We start from the raw sequence: 22,181 nt of genomic DNA, 5'->3' as shown, positions 1-22,181 counted from the left end.
CCTCTGTCCAGATGTCACATCAAGTCCCATTCTTGCTGTCACCCTTACTACATCTGCTGTAGTTGCCCAGCTGTCTGGTAACTCTTCACTGCCACCCAGTGCCTGTCTTTTCTCCTCACTCAACTCAACTGTACAGTCTTCCTTTTTCAACTTCCACCATTTGATTCTGGGCTCTGTCCTCACTCTCCTCCTCATTTTAATATCAAACGTCATCCAACAGACCACCAATATATGCTGCCTAACTCTGCTTTCCCCTGCCACCGCACTGCAGTCTGCAATCTCTTTGAGACTGACCTTCCTGCATAGGATATAATCTACCTGTGTGCATCTTCCTTCACTCGTGTACGTAGCTCTGTGTTCCAATAAATATTTAATACACGTAAGTAATAATATATAAATGTATTTGGTATCTTTCACACCAAATGCCTCCATGATATAAAAATTAGTGTTGTCTTGCTTCAAAACCATTAAGCTCCTGTATGTATTGCAGCTTTGTGGTGGAAACCAAAATCCTCCTGAACTTCCAGAGCTGCACCATTGAGAGCATCCTGATTGGATGAGTCGGTGCGGTTTGGTAACTGGATATGCTAGGACCACAGCTCCTACAAAGAACTATCTATACTGTTTGTAAACTCATTGGGGATGACCTCGCACAACTTCATACCATTTACACCGCCCGATGTGTAAGATGGACTGAATCCATCATCTCCGATGCCAGCCATGTCGCTCATTACCCATTTCCACTCTTGCCTTCTGGTAAAAGTTGCCAGAGCCTCACCACACGCTCCATCTGCTTCAAGGACAGCTTCTTCTCCCAGGCCATAAGATGACTAAACTCTGGGTAACCTAATCCTGCCTGCCCTGTGCTGTACCCACCTGCTAGTTCATGTCCAATTCTGTTGTATGTTACATCTCTACAGCCATCTTCACTACTGTGAAAATCTGTGGTTTCTGCATCTGTACAGACCTGTTTGGCAGTGTGTATGTTATATCATTCTTCTACTCTATTTATTTATAAATCACCTTATTGTTTTGTTGATGGTATATGCTTACCTACACCCCACCTGCAACTGCACCACAAGAATTTCATTATAGTCCCACAGTGTATGTGACAATAAAGATCCAATCTAATCTAAGAGACTAGGAGCTAGCTGCCATACAAGCGTACAGGACGTGTTCAGCATTCAGCTCCCTTCTTCCATTGTGTGGCATGCATCACCTGTTTCTGAAGCGTAAGGGTTTATCAAACAAAGAAGGAAGAAGAACCTCATGCAGCTTCTTCTGTTTCTGCTCCCTCAGTGCCTCTGGAAGTGTTGCCAGCTGTTTTCTACTCTCCTTGAGCTGCTGCTTTAGCCCTTCTAGCCTCTGTCGCTCCTCCACCAGCTGGGCTTTCTCCTGTAGCGAAAAATAACAGTAACACTTAGCTGACCCGTATCATCTCCTTCTCCCACCCAATACTATGTAATGCACCCACTGATCTCTAAACACCCATCCATTCCTTTTCTCTAAATGCTTTTTCAAAAAACATCTGTTATGCCAAAATTGGCAGAGTGATGTGCCAGTCAGTGACAGGGTACACCTACTAGGGTAATTTAGAGTCACCAGTTAATCTTGCTGTTTATCTTTGGTCAGTGGGAACAGGAAGAACAAATGTATGCCACACAGAGGGTGTCTTAGCCTTCACTTGAAAAACAGTTGAAGTGATCTGCCATCCATGTTCATTTTACACTCCATTCCCAAATATTCACAACAAGCTCAACTTCTTAACAGTGATCAAGACCCACGTCTGTCGTTGGGGGGGACAGCTACCCTCGACCATTAATGATTTTCTTAATGAGGGGATCAAAACATCATTCTTGTTATAGTATGACCCCCAGTTGACATGAGAGGATTTTACAGAAGTCCTATAATTTAACAATATTTTAGTCCAAAGACACATATTTGTGGCTTTGTGAGCATATGGCTGGATATCTGACATATGGATTATGCAACAAGAGCTTAATGAGATTTTTTCAAGTGTGTCATCGTTTGATATTTTTTCAGCCTTGATCTCAATTGAAGCCAATTATGTCAGGAATTTTTATATTAGTTTTCCATAAAAACTGTTTTTTTTTTTTTTTACCCTGCGTGGAAGTTTACATGTTTTCCCTGTGTCTACATGAGTTTCTTGTGCTCCAGTGTCCTTCCACTGGCGCCGGTTACGTGAAGAGGCTATGCTAAATAGTCAGACGTGTGTAGGTGTGGGAGTTTCTGTATTCTCACCCTGCGATGGACTGGCACCTTGTCCAGGGGTTGTCGATGACTAGCGCCCTATACTTTCTGACTCTAGACTGACTCCAGCATCTCTGCGTCTTTGCGCAGGATTAAGCGGGGTTAGAAAATTAATGTGTGGAAGATGGATGGACGGGTACAAAATGCGAACGACTCCATGCCCTTGTAATTACATTTTCTCTCCTGTAGATGGCTCCCTCTTCCCATAACTATGTCACATTGCTGTGCCGCTTCGCTTCATTAACATGGCTTTGTATTTAAAGGTCTTGCTGCTGGCGTCTTTGTCTAATTTCACAGTTTTATAACGGAAAATACGTACCAGAAATGTAATCACTGAAAACGGAGGGGAGATTATTGCTATATAACTAATTTAACAAAATATTAAATAAACACACCAAATATAAATGTTACAATGGAATGTTACTGATGAACGAGGAAACGTGAAGGGGTTTGTACAGTAGTGTGCAGCTAACAGCGGGGTGGGGGTTGGGGTCCCCGGTCCCTCTTGGCACAAGTTTGCGCCCAGCCCCCGCTAGATCCGGCCTTTGTGTACAGAATAATAAACGGAGGTAGGGGGAACTTCGCGCACATCCAGCGCAGGTTGTTTCAATAAGGGTGCACCTTCAGTTAAAATCCTGTCATCCTCAAAGCCCCTTGCCATAAAATGCAGCGCTGTTTGTCGTGTCAAGGTAAGAAAACCAACATTGGTGATTAACTGTCATGTATTTATTTTATATATACTGTCATTTTTACATGTATTGTTGTAAGTTAGCCTGTGCTGTAGGTTGAAAATTATATTAAGAGAAAAACTGCTCACACACAGACCACCCTCCCGGTTTACATTCCTGGAGACACGGGCTGTGTTGACGTGTCATGGGATTTTCGAAATCCCACTCGTCACTTCTCGCCTTCTCACTACGTTGTTTTCACAGGAAATTTCCAATCGGCGTTTTGGGAGAAGCACGTGGTCGGTGTCGATTAGGCTTCTTGGTCCGCACAAAGCAGCAGATCAAATATTAAACGTATTTACAAAAGCAAACTAAGCATGAGTTCGTCTGCCATATCCCGTTGACTTGGTCATTTGGTTTTTATCTGTTCTGTTCAACTAAAATGCAAAGCACGTCTCGTCGTAGTTGCGTGTCCGTGTGCCACCATGAAACAAATTTCATTGAAATTTACTACACTTCATCAATTACATTTCTCGGGGAAATTCCACTATCGTTACTATAAATAAAACAGAGCGTGATGTACGCCTTTTAGGATTTTGAGAAAGTTCAATAATAAAAAAAAAAAAGATACCCAAGTGCCCCAGCTGGCCCCGCCCCTCGTGGCCACCTAGCAGCGGATCTCTTCCAGGCCCGGATCGCGAACGTTACATTATGATTACATTTACATTTATTCACTTAGCAGACGCTTTTATCAAAAGCGACTGACAAAAGAGGTCAGCATAGTCGAGTAAACATCAGTCCGGGTACGAGTGCAAGTAGGGGGGCATGTAGAGCATGCATTGTATGAAGGACTCCCAAGAACGCCGGAAGATGCATTACTAGGACTTGCTAGGAAAAATATACAACTGAATACAAGTAGTAATTGGGTTTACGCTCCATAAAGTCTGTGTTATGTACACAGAGGGGTGCCAATTATGTACAAAAATGGGCAAGCATTCTTTACATGGAGAGGGGCAAAGGTCATCAATGTCCAGTAGTACTGTATGTGTGCTGTCCCCCAAAGGGTCCCAGTTTATAAAGGCTAAGGAGCGCATGTTCCATACATTTTGTGGTATGTATACAGAGCAGTGGCATTTTTGTAAGTGAAGGGGTGTGCGCTCTGGACACTGTGAGGGACAGACAGGGTCATCGAAGTCTAATACTGACTACTGAGCGGGCGAGGGGTGGTCCTCCCCCCAAGGCTCCAAGTGGTCTTCGACTGGCACTGAACCATTTTGAGATTTGCTTGTACCTTTGAAATCAGCCTTTAGCAGCGCACTGAGCAAGGCCATACTGACGGTTTATTGTGCCGTGTCTGTGTCTGTATGGATTCTCTCCCGTTATTAAAATACTGAAAGGATATTTGAGCATCTACCTTGTTATTTCCAACTGATACATTTTGGTTTCGAGATTAACATAAAATTAAAGTCAATAATGATGGATTACTTTTTGCAGAAAACAGTGAGTAACTTTGAGAGAAGCGTTTTACTAAGCTGATGAGTTCAGACATCCAGCACTGTGAAAAACTGCCACTTTGTCCACACAGGCAACCTTGGATTTGCATGCGAAGAATTGTGTGTTATGCTGTAAAGCAGGGCTTTGCCATCTCCATGTTTACGTGTCTTCATTTTTAGAGAGTGTATAGTAGTTCATACTTTAAATGAATAACAAAATCTGTAGATCTGTATTAACACAGCCCTGCCATCCTGAACTGGACACATGCCATAACTCTGCAGAAAGCTGCACTGCCTGGCTGGTATGTCTCAGCCGATATGAGGTCCTACCATCCATCCATTAATTCAATAGCAATGGGGGTAGGGCAGGAGGAACATTCTGGATGGAACGCCAAGCTGTCAGAGACCCTCTCACTCACACAGAGCTATGAGGAAAACAGACAGGCTCCACACCGAAGGTGATCATGTTGGTTATCAAAGCCAGAGAAAGAAGTGCTAACTACTGTGCCACCACACTGCAGTCAATGTGTAACATTAAAGGCAAAACCTGAATGAAACAAAATTCCACATGTAGAACACATTTTGAAAAAAGTAACTAATGAAATGCAAGGATCGCCCTACAATTTGTTTCTTGGGTACCATCTGGGGGAATAAAGGACATGGTTGACCCGCAATGAGCTGGTAAGCCACCATCATCTAGGATGTTGAAGTGAAGGGGATGACCTGGGAGAAAGCTGCTCAACTGACAAGGGACCTGACACAATGGAGGAGTCTTGAGACCCCATGTACCTCAATCATCACAGGAAGGACCATCTAAGTAATCAAGTCATTCATAAAAGGCAAGAGCGGTCCTCACACAAGGTATTTCAATCCTGGGCTCACCTTCTCCCACTCAGCTCTGTAGCGCTCCTCCATGTCTGCCAGCTTCTCCTGCAGCATTTCCAGTCTCTCCGACTCCTTCTTGAGCTCGGTTTTCTCAGCATGCAGCTCGGCCTCCAGCAGCGCCTGTTCCATCTCCATCTGTGGGAACACGAATGGGGTGCAGATCCAAGGGTCAGGTCAAGTCAAGCCTGATGTCAACGCCATTACCCCCCAAGGGTTAAGCCAGTTACTTGGATTGAATTTTTTACAATAATTCAGCTGGCATATTTACCAAGAAAACAAACACAATAAAGAGTGAGGAGTAAATGGACCAATGGGCAAAACATGGAGTGGCATCTGGCCATTTGATCTCAAGACGCTTTACAGCATAAGTGAGATTACAACTGGGCATGAAATGTTTTAATTAATAAGAGAAAACTGAAGCCTCTCTAAAGAGCCAGTGCCAATCCCAAACATTCTAGGGCACTAACTAGAATGGCACACTCGGGCACAATCTTTAATGTAATCCACCACATCTTATGCCATTTTAGTTGTGTGAGGAGACCTCAAGTAAATAAAAAAAATCAATTTGAGCCCGTAGTTCTGCGCCACCTACCCCTGCTCTACCCTGATTCCTATACAGCCATCCACTTGTTTAAAGGGGCACAAGGCAGGAACCGTCAGGGGGTCACCACCAAAGGGCTGTCCTTTTATGACCAAATTTGACAGAAAACCCACCAATGCACAAAGGGAACATGCCAACCTGAGACCAGAATTTAAACCCGGGCTTTGAAACTGTGAGGCAGCAGTCCAGACCACTGAGCCACCGGGCAAAAGCTCCAGTGAATCCTAATAGGAATGAGAGGCCAAGATGAAAATGTATGAAACATGGTAAGTTTCTAGGGCCATTACTTTCATATAAATACTTAAAAGCGTCATTTATTTATTCATTTTGAAGTATAAACAGACATTTCCCCTGCAGTCCCCATAGACACATTTCCCAGGCATTAAAGTTCACTGCCTGGTGGTCTCTCAAGACGACACACAAATAAACACCATGTTACTAAATTTAAAAAGTAAGGAGAAAATAAAAACAGACTTGGAAGAAGGCAGAAAAGTCCAGTAAAACCAACGTCCAGTAAACTGGAGTCTGTCTCGGCTTTCACCTTTCTGTATCTTTAAGAGTCGAAGAAAATTAGCATTTGTGTTTGTGTGCTTAGGACAAGGTGAGTGCACTGAGCATCCTGCATGGAATGGAGCAAGAAGAGAGGAAACCACTGGAGTGTAACATGCTGAGAAAACCTCTTTGTGGAAAAGGCGCTATATAAGGTCACAGCCTTCATGCTTCTCTTCCTCACTTTACTCATTCAAATTCAAACAATGGGTGGGCTACTCTGCCAGGAATGGCACTGCAGAAAAAAAGTGTAATCAGTTGTACCATAAAGGACTTGTAAGGCACTGTAGTGCATTTATTAGGGAAAGGTGCTATATAAAGTCAAAAGGTGTTCAGTTTAGTCATACTGACTGAGAGACTCTGATCCTGTAACTTACTGGGACAAAAAGGTCTCTGTAAACATTTGGAAACTTTTATCAAGAGTTATTCCGTTACAAAGGCGCTATATAAAGTGCAAAGGTTTCCCAGTTCAGTCTTGAGCACCAACCCACTGAGAAGTCAGTAAGGCACTTAAACTGCCAGGACTTGAATTTTTGAAATCTGCAATCCTCTGTACTCTACTGGTCTTATTAAAGATACTCAAGTGTGCAGTTCATGGAAAGGCACCACATAAAGACCCCTGAGTCACTGCTGATTCACGAGCTTTGACTCACTGAGTGACCCTGAGCGATTTCTGAAAGTCGGAATCCATTATTGACTATGGAAAGGCACTATATAAAGTCACAGGATTTGCTGTTTGACTCCCCAAGTAACTCTAAACGAATCACTTAATCTGCCATGACTTGGATTATTGAAATTTGAATTCCATTGTAATCTGCCGTTTTCATAAAGCACTTTGAGGTTTCACTAATTATTGAAAGGCGCTATATAAAGTACAATTCCCACACTGCCATTGAGTCACTTAGTGGCCCTGAGTAAATCTGTTTAATCAGCCAGGATTTGGATTTTTGAAATTTGGAATTTCGTCACATTCTATGTTTTCAGACTTCTGCTCTGATTATTTCATTATGGATATAAAAAGATGAATCACCAAGGCTCCCAGAGTGAATCACTTGATCTGCCAGGACTTGGATTTGTGACATTTCCATTCCATTGCAGTCTACCATTCTCAAGTGCCTTGAGGTTTCATTAATTCTGGAAAGGCGCTATACTATGTAAAGTTCCCTGTGCACTACCTTTGACTCACTGAGGGGGCTCTAAATGAGCCCCTCTGTCTGCCGAAACTCCCGTTGTCAGACTTTGCTAACAGTTTGGCACATAGCTTTGGTTAGACGTTACCTATAGCTGTTTTTATTCCCAGTTATTTTCCATTTAACGGCCGTCCATTGCAGATTTCCCGCTTGGCCGCTTTTCACTTTAGAGCCCATCCCACACATTTTGATGCACTGGCACGTTGTGCCTGCTGTTCAGTGAACATTTCTGGTAACTGCCTGCTTAATTTGGAAACAGTCCTAAGAGCTCTGATAAGCAGATAAGCCAAGACCTCTCCATCGCCTTCACTTCTATTTTTAAGCAGCTCGTTTTTCCACAGTTGGGAAAGTTCATTCCAAGAAAGAAAGAAAGAAACAAATGTAGGACAAGAATGAAGTGGAGAAATACGGAGAAGAGAGAAGCGTCTGGAAAAAACACATCTTGGAAATGAAACCAAAATAGGAACCAAAGGCCATTAGAGGGTAACGAAGAAGCCACTGGTCTGGTCACAGAAGCAAACTACTGGGATATCCTGGGGAGTTATGGGAGACAGAGCAATGTGCAGTATTAGAAGTGGCACAGCACCCACCAGGGCGGGTGTCTGGGCTTCAACTTCAACGTCAGGTCCTCCACTGTCTGCCCGTGTTCATTTTTTTAACTCTCCTCATGTTGTGTGTGCATTTGGTTAACTGGCAGATCCACGTACACCTTGTGGGTGTGTGCTTGAGCACACCCTGCGAGAGACTGGCACCACATTCAGGGTTACAAAAGGGCACTTCAAGTGCAGAGTCAGCGGTAACAACTTCTGTGCCACCTTCTCAAACACATCCAAACAAAACAAGCCTGATGTATTAAATGTAATGGACATCAAGCCAATGACCGTAACTGGAGCCAGGCATTTTGATTTACTGGGAAGACCAGTGCCAGCAGCTGAGCTGGCATCCTTGTAACCCTGTGCCTTAACCACTAGGCCACAGTCCTCAGACAGGAGTCCGTATTAGTGGTCAATGACCAATCAGTACCCCCAAACAAAAGCCCATCCAAGTGATGCGCCTCTGTGGTGTCATCTTCTATGCCACCTTCTCAAGACCAATTTTTTGACTAGAATGAGCATCATGCCAAGGTGTGTAACTGGAGTCCAGAAATGTTGATTGACTAGGAGGGCCAGTGATAGCAACTGAACCTGGCATGCATGTAACCCAGTGCCTTAACCACTAGGACCCCCTTCTCAGATAGGTGCCTGTATTAGCGGTCAATGACCGCCATGCCCTTAGACAGACTCCAGGTAGGCCAAGTGCTGTGAGTGAGTAGTGCCATTTTTCTGCCACCTTCTCCAACACATTTGATTGAATATAGTGCCTTTCTTTATTGTACACTGTGCCAATGTCTCTTTACTAGAGTTGAGCGTATTCAGTGGGTGGGCAGACAGTTACCCACAGCTAAACTGGCATCCTTGTGGTATATGACCCAGCACTTTAACCAATAGGCCAGGAGATTCATATTCACTGGTAAGGACCCCCAAACGATTGATGATGCTGGGTGGCTGTCTGGATTTTCCTTCTCATCCTCCAGTTGATATCTCACATCCCAAACATACCCACCCTGGGTTAGCTGGCAGTGCCACATTCACTGTGTGGGTTTGTGTGTGTGAGCCATCTGACGGACTGGCACCCTCTTCAGGGTCATTTCCTCCCACAACTGCAAAGATAAATTGGGCCCTGTGATGGACTGGTATCCTATCCTGACCAGGGCAGGCTCCCACCCTGTGCCCATGCTGGGCTCTGGCACTTCATGACCCTACCCGGGATAAGCCAGTTTGAGAATGTTGTTATTTTTTTTTTTTTTTAAATGGTGCAGCTCAGGGGTTTGCACTGCTGCATCCCAGCTGAGAACCTTCTAGAAGTTCCCACCTTACATTCCTTTCATTTAATGGCTACTGGGAAAGTCGGCCTCCTTCCGTCTTGTATCTTCCTGTAAGCCGCCACAATTCTTTTTTTTTCTTTTCTAATATTTTTTTATTTATTTTTGAGCTGCTGTGATTAAGTAAGAGCATTCGGAATAAACGAGCCCGGCCGTTGATGAGCAAGTCCAAGCACGCTGCACCGGGTGTCCTCCAGCAGTTCCTAACGAATCCTCCTGGCAATATGACAGCTAAGACACAAACAGCCACGCCAACCTATCAAATGACAGAGGAATCATTGAAAACAGCAGCCCACCCTGGACAAGGTGCCACGCCATCCCAAAAAAAGAGACCGCCGCCAATCTGGGGACAGTGCTAGAAGTCTACATGAACACAGGGAAGCATGCAGCCCCATACAAAAGGGCAGAGAGGTAGCAGTGCCAACTGCTGTGCCACCTTCTCAAATGTGCCCAAAACAAAGCAAACACAACTGATTGAATAGAGCAGCTTTCTTTAGTGCATACCCTGCCAATGTCTGTCAGCATGGAGCAGGAGCCCAAATATGTGTGCCAAGAGTTCAGCGGGCATCCTTGTTTCTAAAACTGGGCTCCTTACCCATTAGGCCACCCTCCCTAGACAGGAGTGCCAAAGTCTGTAACTGACAGAAGCTCAGGCTTGTTGATTGCCAGGGAAGCCCAATTCCAACAATTGAACTGGCATCCTTGTGGCATATAACTCATCCCCTTCACTGCCATGCCACCCTGCTCGGATAGTTTATATTTGCTGTTGATGACTAATGAGCCCCCAAATAGAATCCATGCCAAGGGCAGTCAAAGTGTTGGAAGTCAGCGGGGCATTGTCTGCAGTGCCACCTTTTCAAAAGTGTTCAAAAACAATGAACTGATTAAATATAGTGCCTTTCTTCAGGGCATAGTATGCCAATGATAGATGTCTATTTACGTATAACTGGAGCTCAAGCATGTTAAGTGACTGGACAGCCCAGTGTCAACAGTTAAAATGGCATCCTTGTGGCACATATTCCAGCTCCTTAACCCTTAGGCCTTGCTTTTTGTACATACTGTATATGTTGTTAATGACCAATGAGCCCCCCAGACACAGTCCATGCAAAAAGCAGACCAAGCTGTGTGAGTCAGCAGTGCCATCTTCTCAGAAACCTCCTAACACGATGTATGTGATGGTAAAGTGCATTTCCTTGGTTTTCATGTAAGTGGATCCCAAGCATGTTGTGACTTGGAAGCCCAGTGCCAACAGTTGAACTGGCATCCAAGTGGGATACTGTATAACCCATCCCCTTAACCACTAACCCACACTTCTACAGTAGGAGATCATATTAACTGTTAATGCCCAACAAGCCCATAGAAACCACCACAAAGGGCAGTTGGTGCCATCTTTTTTTTTTTTTTTCTTGACTATCTATCTCTGCTCTTAACTCCTTCCGAAATAATACTGCTGTGCCAGGACATGATGAATGTTTAATAGAGTCTTCCGTTAAAGTTCACACCATTAATACTGTAATAAGCAATCTCAATGCACGTAGAAAACCTAGGAAATACGGCATAAACTCCAATAATCTAATTAAAATCACTATTTTAGAGGAACAATGTATTAAAACTATAAAAACAGATCGCAGATTAAACAAAAAATATACACAGAGCGGCGCTAATAATAATAATTTAGTTCCTATTCCAAATAACAATAACGCACATAGTACTCATCTCTGCACCTCCAAACATTAAATATGGCACTATTAAATGTCAGAGCTTTAACTAACAAAACGTTTTTTATCAACGATCTTATTAGTGATAAAAAAATAGATCTTATTGCACTAAATGAAACATGGCTGAATTCAGATGCGCGTCAGTTTTAATCGAATCTGCGCCTCCGGATTACAGTTTTACTCATTCAAACCGCCAGGGAAAAAGGGGGGGCGGATTGGCTAACATTTACTCGAGCCGATTAAAATGTAAAGATGTCAGTTTTGGTAAGTTCAAGTCCTTTGAGTATCTCGCCGTTGTTATTCATGGAGATTCTCAAGTTCTAATACTATCCGTGTATAGACCTCCTAAATATAACGCGTCGTTTTTTGAGGAATTCTCTGACTTAATGTCAATTTTAATTACTAACTATGACACACTCCTAATAGTTGGCGACTTTAATTTTCATATAGATAATCAGTGTGATCTAAAAGTAAAAGAATTTATGAACCTCCTGGATTCTTTTGATTTGAGACAACTCATAAATCAGCCTACACATAAAGCAGGTCATACATTAGACTTAGTGATTACTAAAGGACTGAAAGTTGATATAAAACAGATCATTGATATTGGTCTATCAGACCATTTTCTTCTACTTTTTAATATAGAAATAATGATAAAAAACACTCATGAGAAGCATATTGTTAAAAACGCTTCTTTGATTCGCAGCAGCTTTAAAACTTACAAACATTTTAAGCAATCAGTCCGTTTATAGTGCCAGCTATAATAGCGCCTCGAGTGTCACCCTGTTCTAGTGCAGACAAAACAGACACTTACTGGTGCCCTGCTGCGGGTGCTCTCTGTGCTGCTCGTCTCCTCGCTGTCGGTGTCCTCTCCGAACTGGACTGAAAGCTCACGCTGGATTGGGAGGTGGGGCTGGACTCGGAGCTCAAGACAACACCTGGCAGACTTGGCAGAGGCTCCCTGACGCCACATCCACGCGTTTGTCCCACTGGCTCTGCCTTGATGGTGATGGTAAAGGGCTGAGCCCAGACGTGATGACAGTCATCTCTGCGGCCTGCACTGCCATCTCCCAGAGCACCATAGACTTGACTGGCCCAGCTGGGCTAAGAAGCGATCTCAGTTTGGAAAATGGAGGACTCTGGACAAAAAAAAAAAAACACAACATGGTCAGTTGTCCTTTGTGCATTGTTCTCTCTACATCCTCAGATGGTTTGCAGCGTATTGCACAATGTCGACATAAAACAGAATGGCACTGTAATAGACAGATAGATAGATATCAAGGACAATGTAAATAGTAAGGTGGAAAGATTTAATTCTAAAGTGAGAGCTGCTGTTGACATAGTTGCACCTGAAAAGACAGTGAAAAAATCTTCTAGCATTGTTATACCATGGAAGACCCAAAGAGTGTCTGATTTAAAGAGAACATGCCGTAGAGCTGAGCGTCAATGGAGGAAGAGTAAACTTACTATCCACCACGAAATATTAAAAGTCAAAATAACAGAATACAATAACACTGTCCGTCTTGAGAGACGCTGCTATTTCTCTAATATTATAAATAACAATGCTAGTAATCCTAGAGTCTTATTTTCAACAATTGATCACCTACTAAACCCAGGTAGCTCAAAGGAATGCCTCCTAAGTGCTTCCAGTGAAACCTGTGAGGCTGTCGCTGTATTCTTCAATCAAAAATTAATGATATTAGAAATAACATAGTATATCTCCCCAACACTAAGGATCCCCTAAACCCCAACATCCTGTTATAAACAAATTAAACTCTTTCACTAGGATAGATTTACCTGATTTACAAAAATAATATCTCAATTAAAACCCTCCACCTCGCCCTTGACCCGATACCAACAAGGTTTTTCAAAGAAGTATCAGGCGTGCTAATTGATAATGTTCTTGACATAGTAAATTGTCACTAGATACTGGGGTCTTCCCAGACTGTCTTAAGACTGCTGTAGTTAAACCCCTACTTAAGAAACATAATCTTGACCCTCAGCTCTTGAAAATTTTAGACCCATCTCTAACTTGCCCTTCTTAAGTAAAGTTCTAGAGAAGGCAGTCATTATGCAGTTAAATGACCACCTAAATAAACATGCTATTCTTGATAAATTTCAGTCAGGTTTTAGAACAAATCACAGCACAGAAACTGCACTCGTTAAAGTAGTAAATGACTTGCGGTAAATGCAGACAGAGGCCATTTATCTGTTCTCATCCTCTTAGATCTGAGTGCTGCATTTGACACCATTGATCACAACATTCTTAGAAATCGCCTTAGTCAATGGGTGGGCCTCTCTGGCAGTGTCTTAAATTGGTTTGAATCCTACCTGACAGGGAGAAAATATTTTGTTAGTTGTGGGAATTACAACTCAAGACACATGATATCCAATATGGTGTTCCACAAGGCTCTATCCTGGGTCCGCTGTTATTCTCAATCTACATGCTTCCGTTAGGTCAGATTATCTCAGGGCACAACGTGAGCTACCACAGCTATGCTGATGACACACAGCTGTACTTATCAATAGCACCTGATGACCCTGATTCTATTGATTCACTAACACAATGTCTGACTAGTATCTCAGAATGGATGAATAGTAATTTTCTCAAGTTAAATAAAGAGAAAACTGAAATTTTAGTGATCAGCAATAATGGATACAATGAGGCTATTAGAAATAAACTGGATACATTAGGATTAAAAGTCAAGACGGAGGTAAAAAGCTTAGGGGTGATTGTTGACTGTAATCTGAATTTTAAATCACATATTAATCAGATCATTAGGACAGCATTTTTCACTTAAGAAACATAAGTAAAGTTAGACCTCTTTATCACTGAAAGATGCTGAGAAATTAGTTCACGCGTTTGTTTTCAGTCGACTAGATTACTGTAACGCACTCCTCTCAGGACTACCCAAAAAGATATAAATCGTTTGCAACTAGTGCAGAATGCAGCTGCTAGAATCCTAACTAGGAAAAGAAAATCAGAACACATTTCTCCAGTTTTGATGTCACTACACTGGTTACCTGTGTCATTCAGAATTGACTTTAAAATTCTGCTTATGGTTTATAAAGCCTTAAATAATCTCGCCCCATCTTATATATCGGAATGTCTGACACCTTATATTCCAAATCGTAACCTCAGATCCTCAAATGAGTGTCTCCTTAGAATTCCAAGAACAAAACTTAAAAGAAGTGGTGAGGCGGCCTTCTGCTGTTATGCACCTAAAATCTGGAATAGCCTGCCAATAGGAATTCGCCAGGCTGATACAGTAGAGCACTTTAAAACACTGCTGAAAACACATTACTGTAACATGGCCTTTTTATAACTTCATTTTAATCGTAATTTAACTTAATCCTGATACTCTGTATGTTCAATTCATCATAATAACTATTCATGGTGGCTCTAAAATCGGTACTGACCCCTACTCTCTTTTCTGTTTCTTTTTCCGGTTTCTTTGTGGTGGTGGCCTGCGCCACCTCCACCTACTCAAAGCTTCATGATGCTCCAACAATGATGGACGGATTAAAAGGAAGAAGTCTACGTGACCATCATCATCATCAAGCCCTTCCGTGAGAACCCTAAATCCAAAGAGGACTGTTTCATTTATGTTAGGTAGAATGACCAGAGGGGACTGGTCAGGGGGTCTCATGGTCTGGAATCCCTACAGATTTTATTTTTCTCCAGCCGTCTGGAGTTTTTGTTTTTCTGTCCCCTGGCCATTGAACCTTACTCTTATTCGATGTTAATGTTGATTTATTTTTTTTATAATTATGTCTTTCATTTTTCTATTCTTTAATATGTAAAGCACTTTGAGCTACTGTTTGTATGAAAATGTGCTATAGAAATAAATGTTGTTGTTGTTGTTGTTGTTATCTTATGTGGGACTTATTTAAATGCCCTCCACACAAAATAAGCCCAGTTATTTAAATACAATGAAGTCTTTACCAAAGTGTGTAGCTGTAACTGGAGCTCAGGCATTTTGCATGACTGGACAGGCCAGTGCATTCAGATGAACTGGCATCCTTATGGCATATGACCACTAGGACACACTTCTCGGTCAGGAGTTCATATTAGCCATTAATGACCAGCAAGCTGTCAAACAGGTCAAACTGCTGTGCCACCTTCTTAAACATGTTCAAATGCAATTTAATAAAGTGCCCTTCTTAAGTGTACACCATGCTATTGCCTGCTCATATTTATCAGAGCCCTTATTAGACATTCATGACCAACAAGCCCCCAAAAGGCTGCTCTCAAGGCGGGCAATGACCACATTCGGCGGGTACCTCAATCCTGTTCTCGGTCCTCTGCTGCTCCAGGTCAGCAATGTGCCGCTCCAGCTTGGCTGCCAGGGTGGTCACCGGGGGACGCTGAGTTAGCTTGTGGCTGCTGGGCTGATTGTGTCCAGTCGTCTTTTCTGGCTGCAAGGGGACAGCAGACAGTCACCATCACTGGAAACTTATAAGTGTGCCAGGTGTGATGGGCAACGTATGCTGACTGGCAGCTTTGTATGTGTTTTCAATTGAAGAAAAATAATGAATGTGGTCACTTGTAGATTTGAGACACAGGAAGTGCTGGCCATATGAGACAAGTCTTCTCTTCAACTGGGGGCCTGGATATTTTAGGTAATGTCATGGGGGTCACGCATGGTTAGCATTCTTAAGCTTGCAGACTCTCGAGTCACTGGTACAAACAGCAGCCTTGGAGTGAACAGGCTGGCAGTCAGCGCCAGGGCATAACACCAGCCATGTGAGCTCTCGTCATAACAGCTGAAACTGTTTGGGGTGAGCTGGCCTTTGGGACTGAGAATCACATGCTCCTCATTAGAAGATAATTTAATGGCTGGGCACCGGGCAGCATGATCTGCTGGTGGGCTGTGAGTAAAGTAAGTCAGTTAGAGGGGCCTGTTGTGGCACACTGATGGCCTCAGGACAAAATAGATGGCAGATCAATATTTAGGTAAAGCACAAATTGGCAGAATACAATCAAGTGCCCCTCGAGTGTCACCCTGTTCTAGTGCAGACAAAACAGCCACTTACTGGTGCCCTGCTGCGGGTGCTCTCTGTGCTGCTCGTCTCCTCGTTGTCGGTGTCCTCTCCGGAACTGGACTGAAAGCTCACGCTGGATTGGGAGGTGGGGCTGGACTCGGAGCTCAAGACAACACCTGGCAGACTTGGCAGAGGCTCCCTGACGGCCACATCCACGCGTTTGTCCCACTGGCTCTGCCTTGATGGTGATGGTAAAGGGCTGAGCCCAGACGTGATGACGGTCATCTCTGCGGCCTGCACTGCCATCTCCCAGAGCACCATAGACTTGACTGGCCCAGCTGGGCTAAGAAGCGATCTCAGTTTGGAAAATGGAGGACTCTGGACAAAAAAAAAAAACACAACATGGTCAGTTGTCCTTTGTGCATCGTTCTCTCTACATCCTCAGATGGTTTGCAGCGTATTGCACAATGTCGACATAAAACAGAATGGCACTGTAATAGACAGATAGATAGATATGAAAGGCACTATATAATTGCTAGATAGATAGATATGAAAGGCACTATATAATTGATAGACAGAGTTAAAAGGTATTGGAAAAGGCAGATGGTAAAGGTGCAATATCTGACAGATAGACAGATGGATGGTATCTTTCACATCTGCCCATCTCATCTCATCTGAGACCACTTCTCATGGTGGGGATCACGGTGGTAGCTGGCCATGCAGATCAGCCCAGTGTTCTCTGTTCCCATCCTCAGTTCCCAGCTGTCTAGATAATTGACAAAATGTACATTGTAACCAGATGTGAAAGGCGCTACATACTGTATAATAAATAGAAATGAAAAGCATTATATATTTAACAGAGAGAAAACCCCCAGTATATGACAGATTGATAGGTGAAAAGCACTGTTTAATTCATAAACAGGCATTCTCTCTCTCTCTCTCTATATATATATATATAAATCAAACGTCTGTCCGCTTTTCACAAGAGAACTACTTAACAGATTTAGATCGGGTTTTTTCTCTTTTTCTTGAACATTCCGGTTGATTTTGCGACTTCCCTCATTGTGCTAAGTATCAGAGTTCGCTTGCAGCACAAATTTATTGGTGCGAATCCAAGAGAGAGGCTGTGGGCGGAGGGGAGGGGGAGGCGAGACCTCAGAAGTGGGGGAGAGGGGCGGGGCCCTCCTGACGCACGCGCCAACCTCCTTTCGAATCGCTGTGCCTCTCGCCAGCTCGCCTCCGCTTAGCTAGAAGTACCTGTTTGTTCAGCAGACATTATCATCTACAGATTGTTAAGGAGTAACGTTTGACGTTTTTCAGAGAGAGATCAGAGCTCCGTGTGTTTTAGAGGGTAGCTACTTATTGGCAGAGATATCACATCCGCGTGCTTTTCTCCCCACGCCGGTGACACTCTCCCGTCAGAGCTGAACGCCATCAGATACAGTGCCAACGTCTGACGTTAGAGCATACCTACCTTAAGCTTGGCCAGAATTACCTTGCCAACTTTATACATTTTTGGCAAAGAGATCACAGCTACATTCTCACCCTGATAGCAAAACCAAAAAATGTGTACATCAGGAGTTCTTCGGAAACAAAAGCTATAAATATAAATTATTCTCAATACAATGTTTTTAATTGTTTTTAGTGATTTTTAAAGTTTGTCCTGTTTCACTGCAACGCGATTGGAACCGGAGAGGACAGCGAGTATATAAAAGACAAGGATAAAGTATTATGTAAAAATGTGGTAGATAGATATCAAAGGCACCATTTGTATTTATTTATTTAACATTATTTATCAATCATATGAAAAACAATACAGTACAACACAATATGACAGACAATATCTTTCACATCTGTCTATTCTTATAATATGTAATATTATGTAATAAAGTTGTAAACAGATGTAAAAGGCACTACATAAAATATATAGATATAAAAGATATGATATGCAGTATATTAGATGAAAAGGGCATCATACAGTATATTACAGCATTATATAAAGGACTGGCAGACTCATTCAAGGCACTATATATCATATAGATAGACTTGGAATGGCACTCTGCATAATTGATGTGAAAGACACTATATGACAAATTGTATCTTTTTATATGATGCATGATATGAAATATTAAATAAAAGACTTCTAAACATACAGTAAGTGAAAGGCACAACGTATCATAGATGTGAAAAGGCATTGTACAGTACGTAACTGACAGACTGGATGTGAGAGACGCCACAAGTCATTTAGGTACATTTGGACCGGCATTGTATAAATCGGATATCCTAGGCATCTTTACTTAACTAGACAAATGTAAAAGGCACTGAATGTTGATTAGCAAATGCAAGTAAGAATTTCACTCTACTCTGTAAATGTTGCAGTGGTGATGCCACAAGCTTATATGATGTATTGACATGAAAGGCACTATATAATCTATTTGATAGGCATCATATATTATTTAAACAGCAGTGGATGTGAATGACGGTATCTGTAATGCGTAGATATGTTAGGCACTACATATGGCAGTTGTGCCAGCATGTAACTTGTGTCTTACACTCTCTAAGCTCCTCTGGGTGTCACAATCGTACATCAGCCAGATGCCTGAGCGCCGTGTGGCTGACTTCAAGCACCTCTGATCTTTCTTTCAGTCTACTTGTTTATTTCCTCCTTCTTTTAAATTCCAGTGAGGTCTTCCTTTATTCAGGTCTCTCATGGCTGTCATCCCAGGCAGAGAACGCCTTCATCATGTGTCTCTTTTTATTTTGTATATCCTCGCCTCAGTCAGGACTCTCTGCTTGCCAGGGGGACCCAACAAGATTAAAACAAAAAAAAAAGAAAAAAAGAAAGAAACCCAAGCGGCACCTCGGACAAAGGAGGGCATAAAATATTCAAAAGTGAAAGGAAGATGACAAAGTGTCATAAAGGAAGGATTCATAGAATATTCTAGTTTGTAGTTTCCAGCCCCACAGTTGTTGTTTACAACAGATGGACAGCATGAGAACATGACACTGTGCTCTGTGTGTGTGTGTGTGTGTGTGTGTGTGTGTGTGTGTGTGTGTGTGTGTGTGTGTGAGGACCCCAGGCGTCACTCGCTTTTATCAGAGCCTCTTTTATGGTGCCTGGCTGGTGTTCATCTGTCCAACCAAAGCACCAGGACACACACCACTGACATGCTTACACTAAGGTCAGGTCTTCAATTTCACTACATATTTAAAAGTTGTCCACCGGACATTCAAATAAATAAATAAATAAAATACTGACGTGCATTTATGGCATTTCACAAAGAGCCATTTTAGGTGCCCGCATACCACAGATTAGGTATCCAGAGTGGCTATCCGAGGTCCACACTGTCTCCATGGGAAGTTTGCACATTCTCTCTGTGTCTTTGTCTTTTTTTGTCATGCACAGGGCAGCAGAGCTGATGATGTCAAACTGGTCCTTGTGGGTGTTTGCTTTAGTGGACACTGTGATGGACTGGCGCCCCCACTATGACTGTTTTCTGCCTTGCAGTCAGTGCTGATGGGATGTGCTCCAGCCTCCCACACCCCTGATATGCTACACCACTTACACCTTCACCACAAGTTATATGACAAATGTTGGTCAGTTGTCACCACATTGCCCACCAAGTCATTCAGGCTTTAATACACTAAATGTACCCCACCTGCAGTGGGCTGGCACCCTGCCCAGGGTTTGTTTCCTGCCTTGCACCCTGTGTTGGCTGGGATTGACTCCAGCAGACCCCCATGACCCTGTAGTTAGGACATAGCGGGTTGGACAATGGATGGATGGAAATGTACCCCGCAGAAGTTCGGCTGCAGATGGCAGTGGTCAACAGTTCCACCAGACGTCGTGCAAAAGTAAAAAGCCTCCGTTTATCATTCAACTTCATATTAAAATATTGAGAACATTTCAAGTCCGGTTTGCACTTGTGGTCCGTTCGATCGGCGCTTTGATAGTCTCCTAGTCAGTAAGTGACAGTGTTTGGTCAGTGCAGTGTCGCATAACTATCAGTGTCACAGCAGAGGATGTGAGACTCTCTGCTGGTGGAAGAAGATGTCTGACTGCTAATACCGATTTACAGATTAGAAAAGGACAGGGTGCGTGGAGGGTCAGACACTCTGACCAAAAGCGGTGAAGGAGGGGCGGGAGGAATTTTCTCGCTTAGTGTGGGACCAACACGATGAGCAGATGACTGTCAAACAGCTCTGTAGGTCTCCCTTGACTGTTCAGGTCATGATAAGTCATATTAACCCCTTCGTTCATTATTATGGCACCCACGGAAAGTTTGGATATACGGCCGCCTCGCCAGTTATTTTCGATCGTCCGACACCGCCCAGTAGGGGCGGGGCTCCCAGAATTCCTCAACCAATCACTTAAGCACTCGTGTATTGATTGGTGAAAGTGACAGATTTAATTTAAAGGCTAATTTAATTTTGCGTGTGCTGTAATTGCATTAAAAGCATAAAAAATAAGGCACAGAATAATGCATTTCGTGATATGTTACATGATTAAATAAAATTAAAAGTAAAAATAAAGCACTGTGAAACGTGCATAAAATGTGAGTATAACTGATTAAATGCGTCAAAAAATAGATTTTTATTACTTATTTCTTAATTTATTTCTTTAATGATTTCTTCATTCGAGCAGAGTGACGTAGCGGCTTTGGACTGCAAACCCTTGAGGTTGTGATTTCAAATCCCGCTATTCACGCGGTGTGACCCTAAACAAGTCACTTCACCTGCCTGGACACCAACTGGAAAAACGAAAGAAAGAAATGTCACCAATTGTATCTGAGATGCCTTAAGTCGTCCAAATAAACAATTAGAACAAGTAAAAATAGAAAACGAGTAGTAATAACCGGTTTGGTATCGCTGCCGGTTTCACTCACCAGAAGAGCGGCATGTGAACGCTGCGAAGCCCTCAGCGCAGACACCGCTTTCGTTTTCACGAGATGGCTAGCCGGCTGGTTACTCCGCTTCAAATCCTGTTTTAAAGTGGAGAGGGCTGAAATCTCAACACCCCCCACACACAAACACGCACACACACACACACACACGGTGCAGCTGGCCGAGATGATAACGCGACGGCTTGCTTTCTGCTGCTGCTGCTGCTCCACGACTGACTGCTTTGCATGCACACGCTCGAGTTTTGCTTTGCTTTGCCTTGCAAATGTTCCGCCCGTCGAGTTCCTATTTTCAGTTCTCACACTTCTTGTTTGGACAGTTTAGCCGTCTGCTCCATGCGAAGAGTAAAAGCGAAACTTGTGGGGGCAAAGCAGGGGTCCAAAATCCAGGGGATTTCCAATGGGATTTCGGAGCTTAATTTCACCGCAGTCCTACATTTTACAGAAATTACATTTCCAAAGTTTTTTGAAAAACCGAACAGTTCCAGTAAGTGGAGAGGGTCATCGCTGCGGGGGTATAAGTGAGGAAGAGCCGATGGGCCTGTAGCAGATGAGAAATTCCTGCCGTGCTGACATCTCGATTAAAGAAAATGAAGGGCGGCGCACTGAGGAGCCCCACCATGCCGTGACAGTGACCTCTCACTTTTTATCTTATCGCTGACCACAGATCAGCCATCATGCTCTGCTTCGTTATTAAAGTCCAGCTGACCTCCAATGGAAACCAATCAACTGCAATACAAATCAATTAGCGGACTTTCAGAATTAGTTTGGTTTGAGTTCAATAACGGAGATCAAGAGAAAATGATGTATGCATATCTAAAAAAGGTTGAAATCTAAATACTCAACGTAGACCTTTCGCAGTACGCCATCGATTGAATATATTTTGTAATGCATGTAGTAATAGAATGCATTGCATTTGTCGATCCAACTGAGGCACATGATAAACAAGTAAAGTAATAAAATGCATTGTATTTTTCATTCCAACAGATGGCACATCA

At 43.0% G+C, this 22,181-nt stretch overlaps 1 protein-coding gene across 1 annotated transcript in view; it reads right to left on the bottom strand.

Annotated features, from left to right (window-relative positions):
* The window catches only part of LOC120540108 (pleckstrin homology-like domain family B member 3), a 43,849-nt gene extending 22,381 nt beyond the window's left edge, over positions 1 to 21,468 (bottom strand). Inside the window, exons 1-5 of the mRNA XM_039770599.1 lie at positions 21,169 to 21,468; positions 16,334 to 16,660; positions 15,581 to 15,715; positions 5,315 to 5,452; positions 1,267 to 1,395 (exon numbers count right to left, since the gene is read on the bottom strand). Of these exons, the coding sequence (XP_039626533.1) occupies positions 1,267 to 1,395; positions 5,315 to 5,452; positions 15,581 to 15,715; positions 16,334 to 16,603 (672 nt within the window). The 5' untranslated portion in view covers positions 16,604 to 16,660; positions 21,169 to 21,468. The remainder of the gene's footprint in view (positions 1 to 1,266; positions 1,396 to 5,314; positions 5,453 to 15,580; positions 15,716 to 16,333; positions 16,661 to 21,168) is intronic.
* Between the last annotated feature and the right edge of the window lie 713 nt (positions 21,469 to 22,181).

Source organism: Polypterus senegalus, chromosome 12 (genome assembly GCF_016835505.1).
Source record: "Polypterus senegalus isolate Bchr_013 chromosome 12, ASM1683550v1, whole genome shotgun sequence".
NCBI lineage: Eukaryota > Metazoa > Chordata > Cladistia > Polypteriformes > Polypteridae > Polypterus > Polypterus senegalus.
The sequence above is the reverse complement of the archived record's forward strand: the minus strand, read 5'-3'. Positions and strand labels throughout refer to the sequence as shown.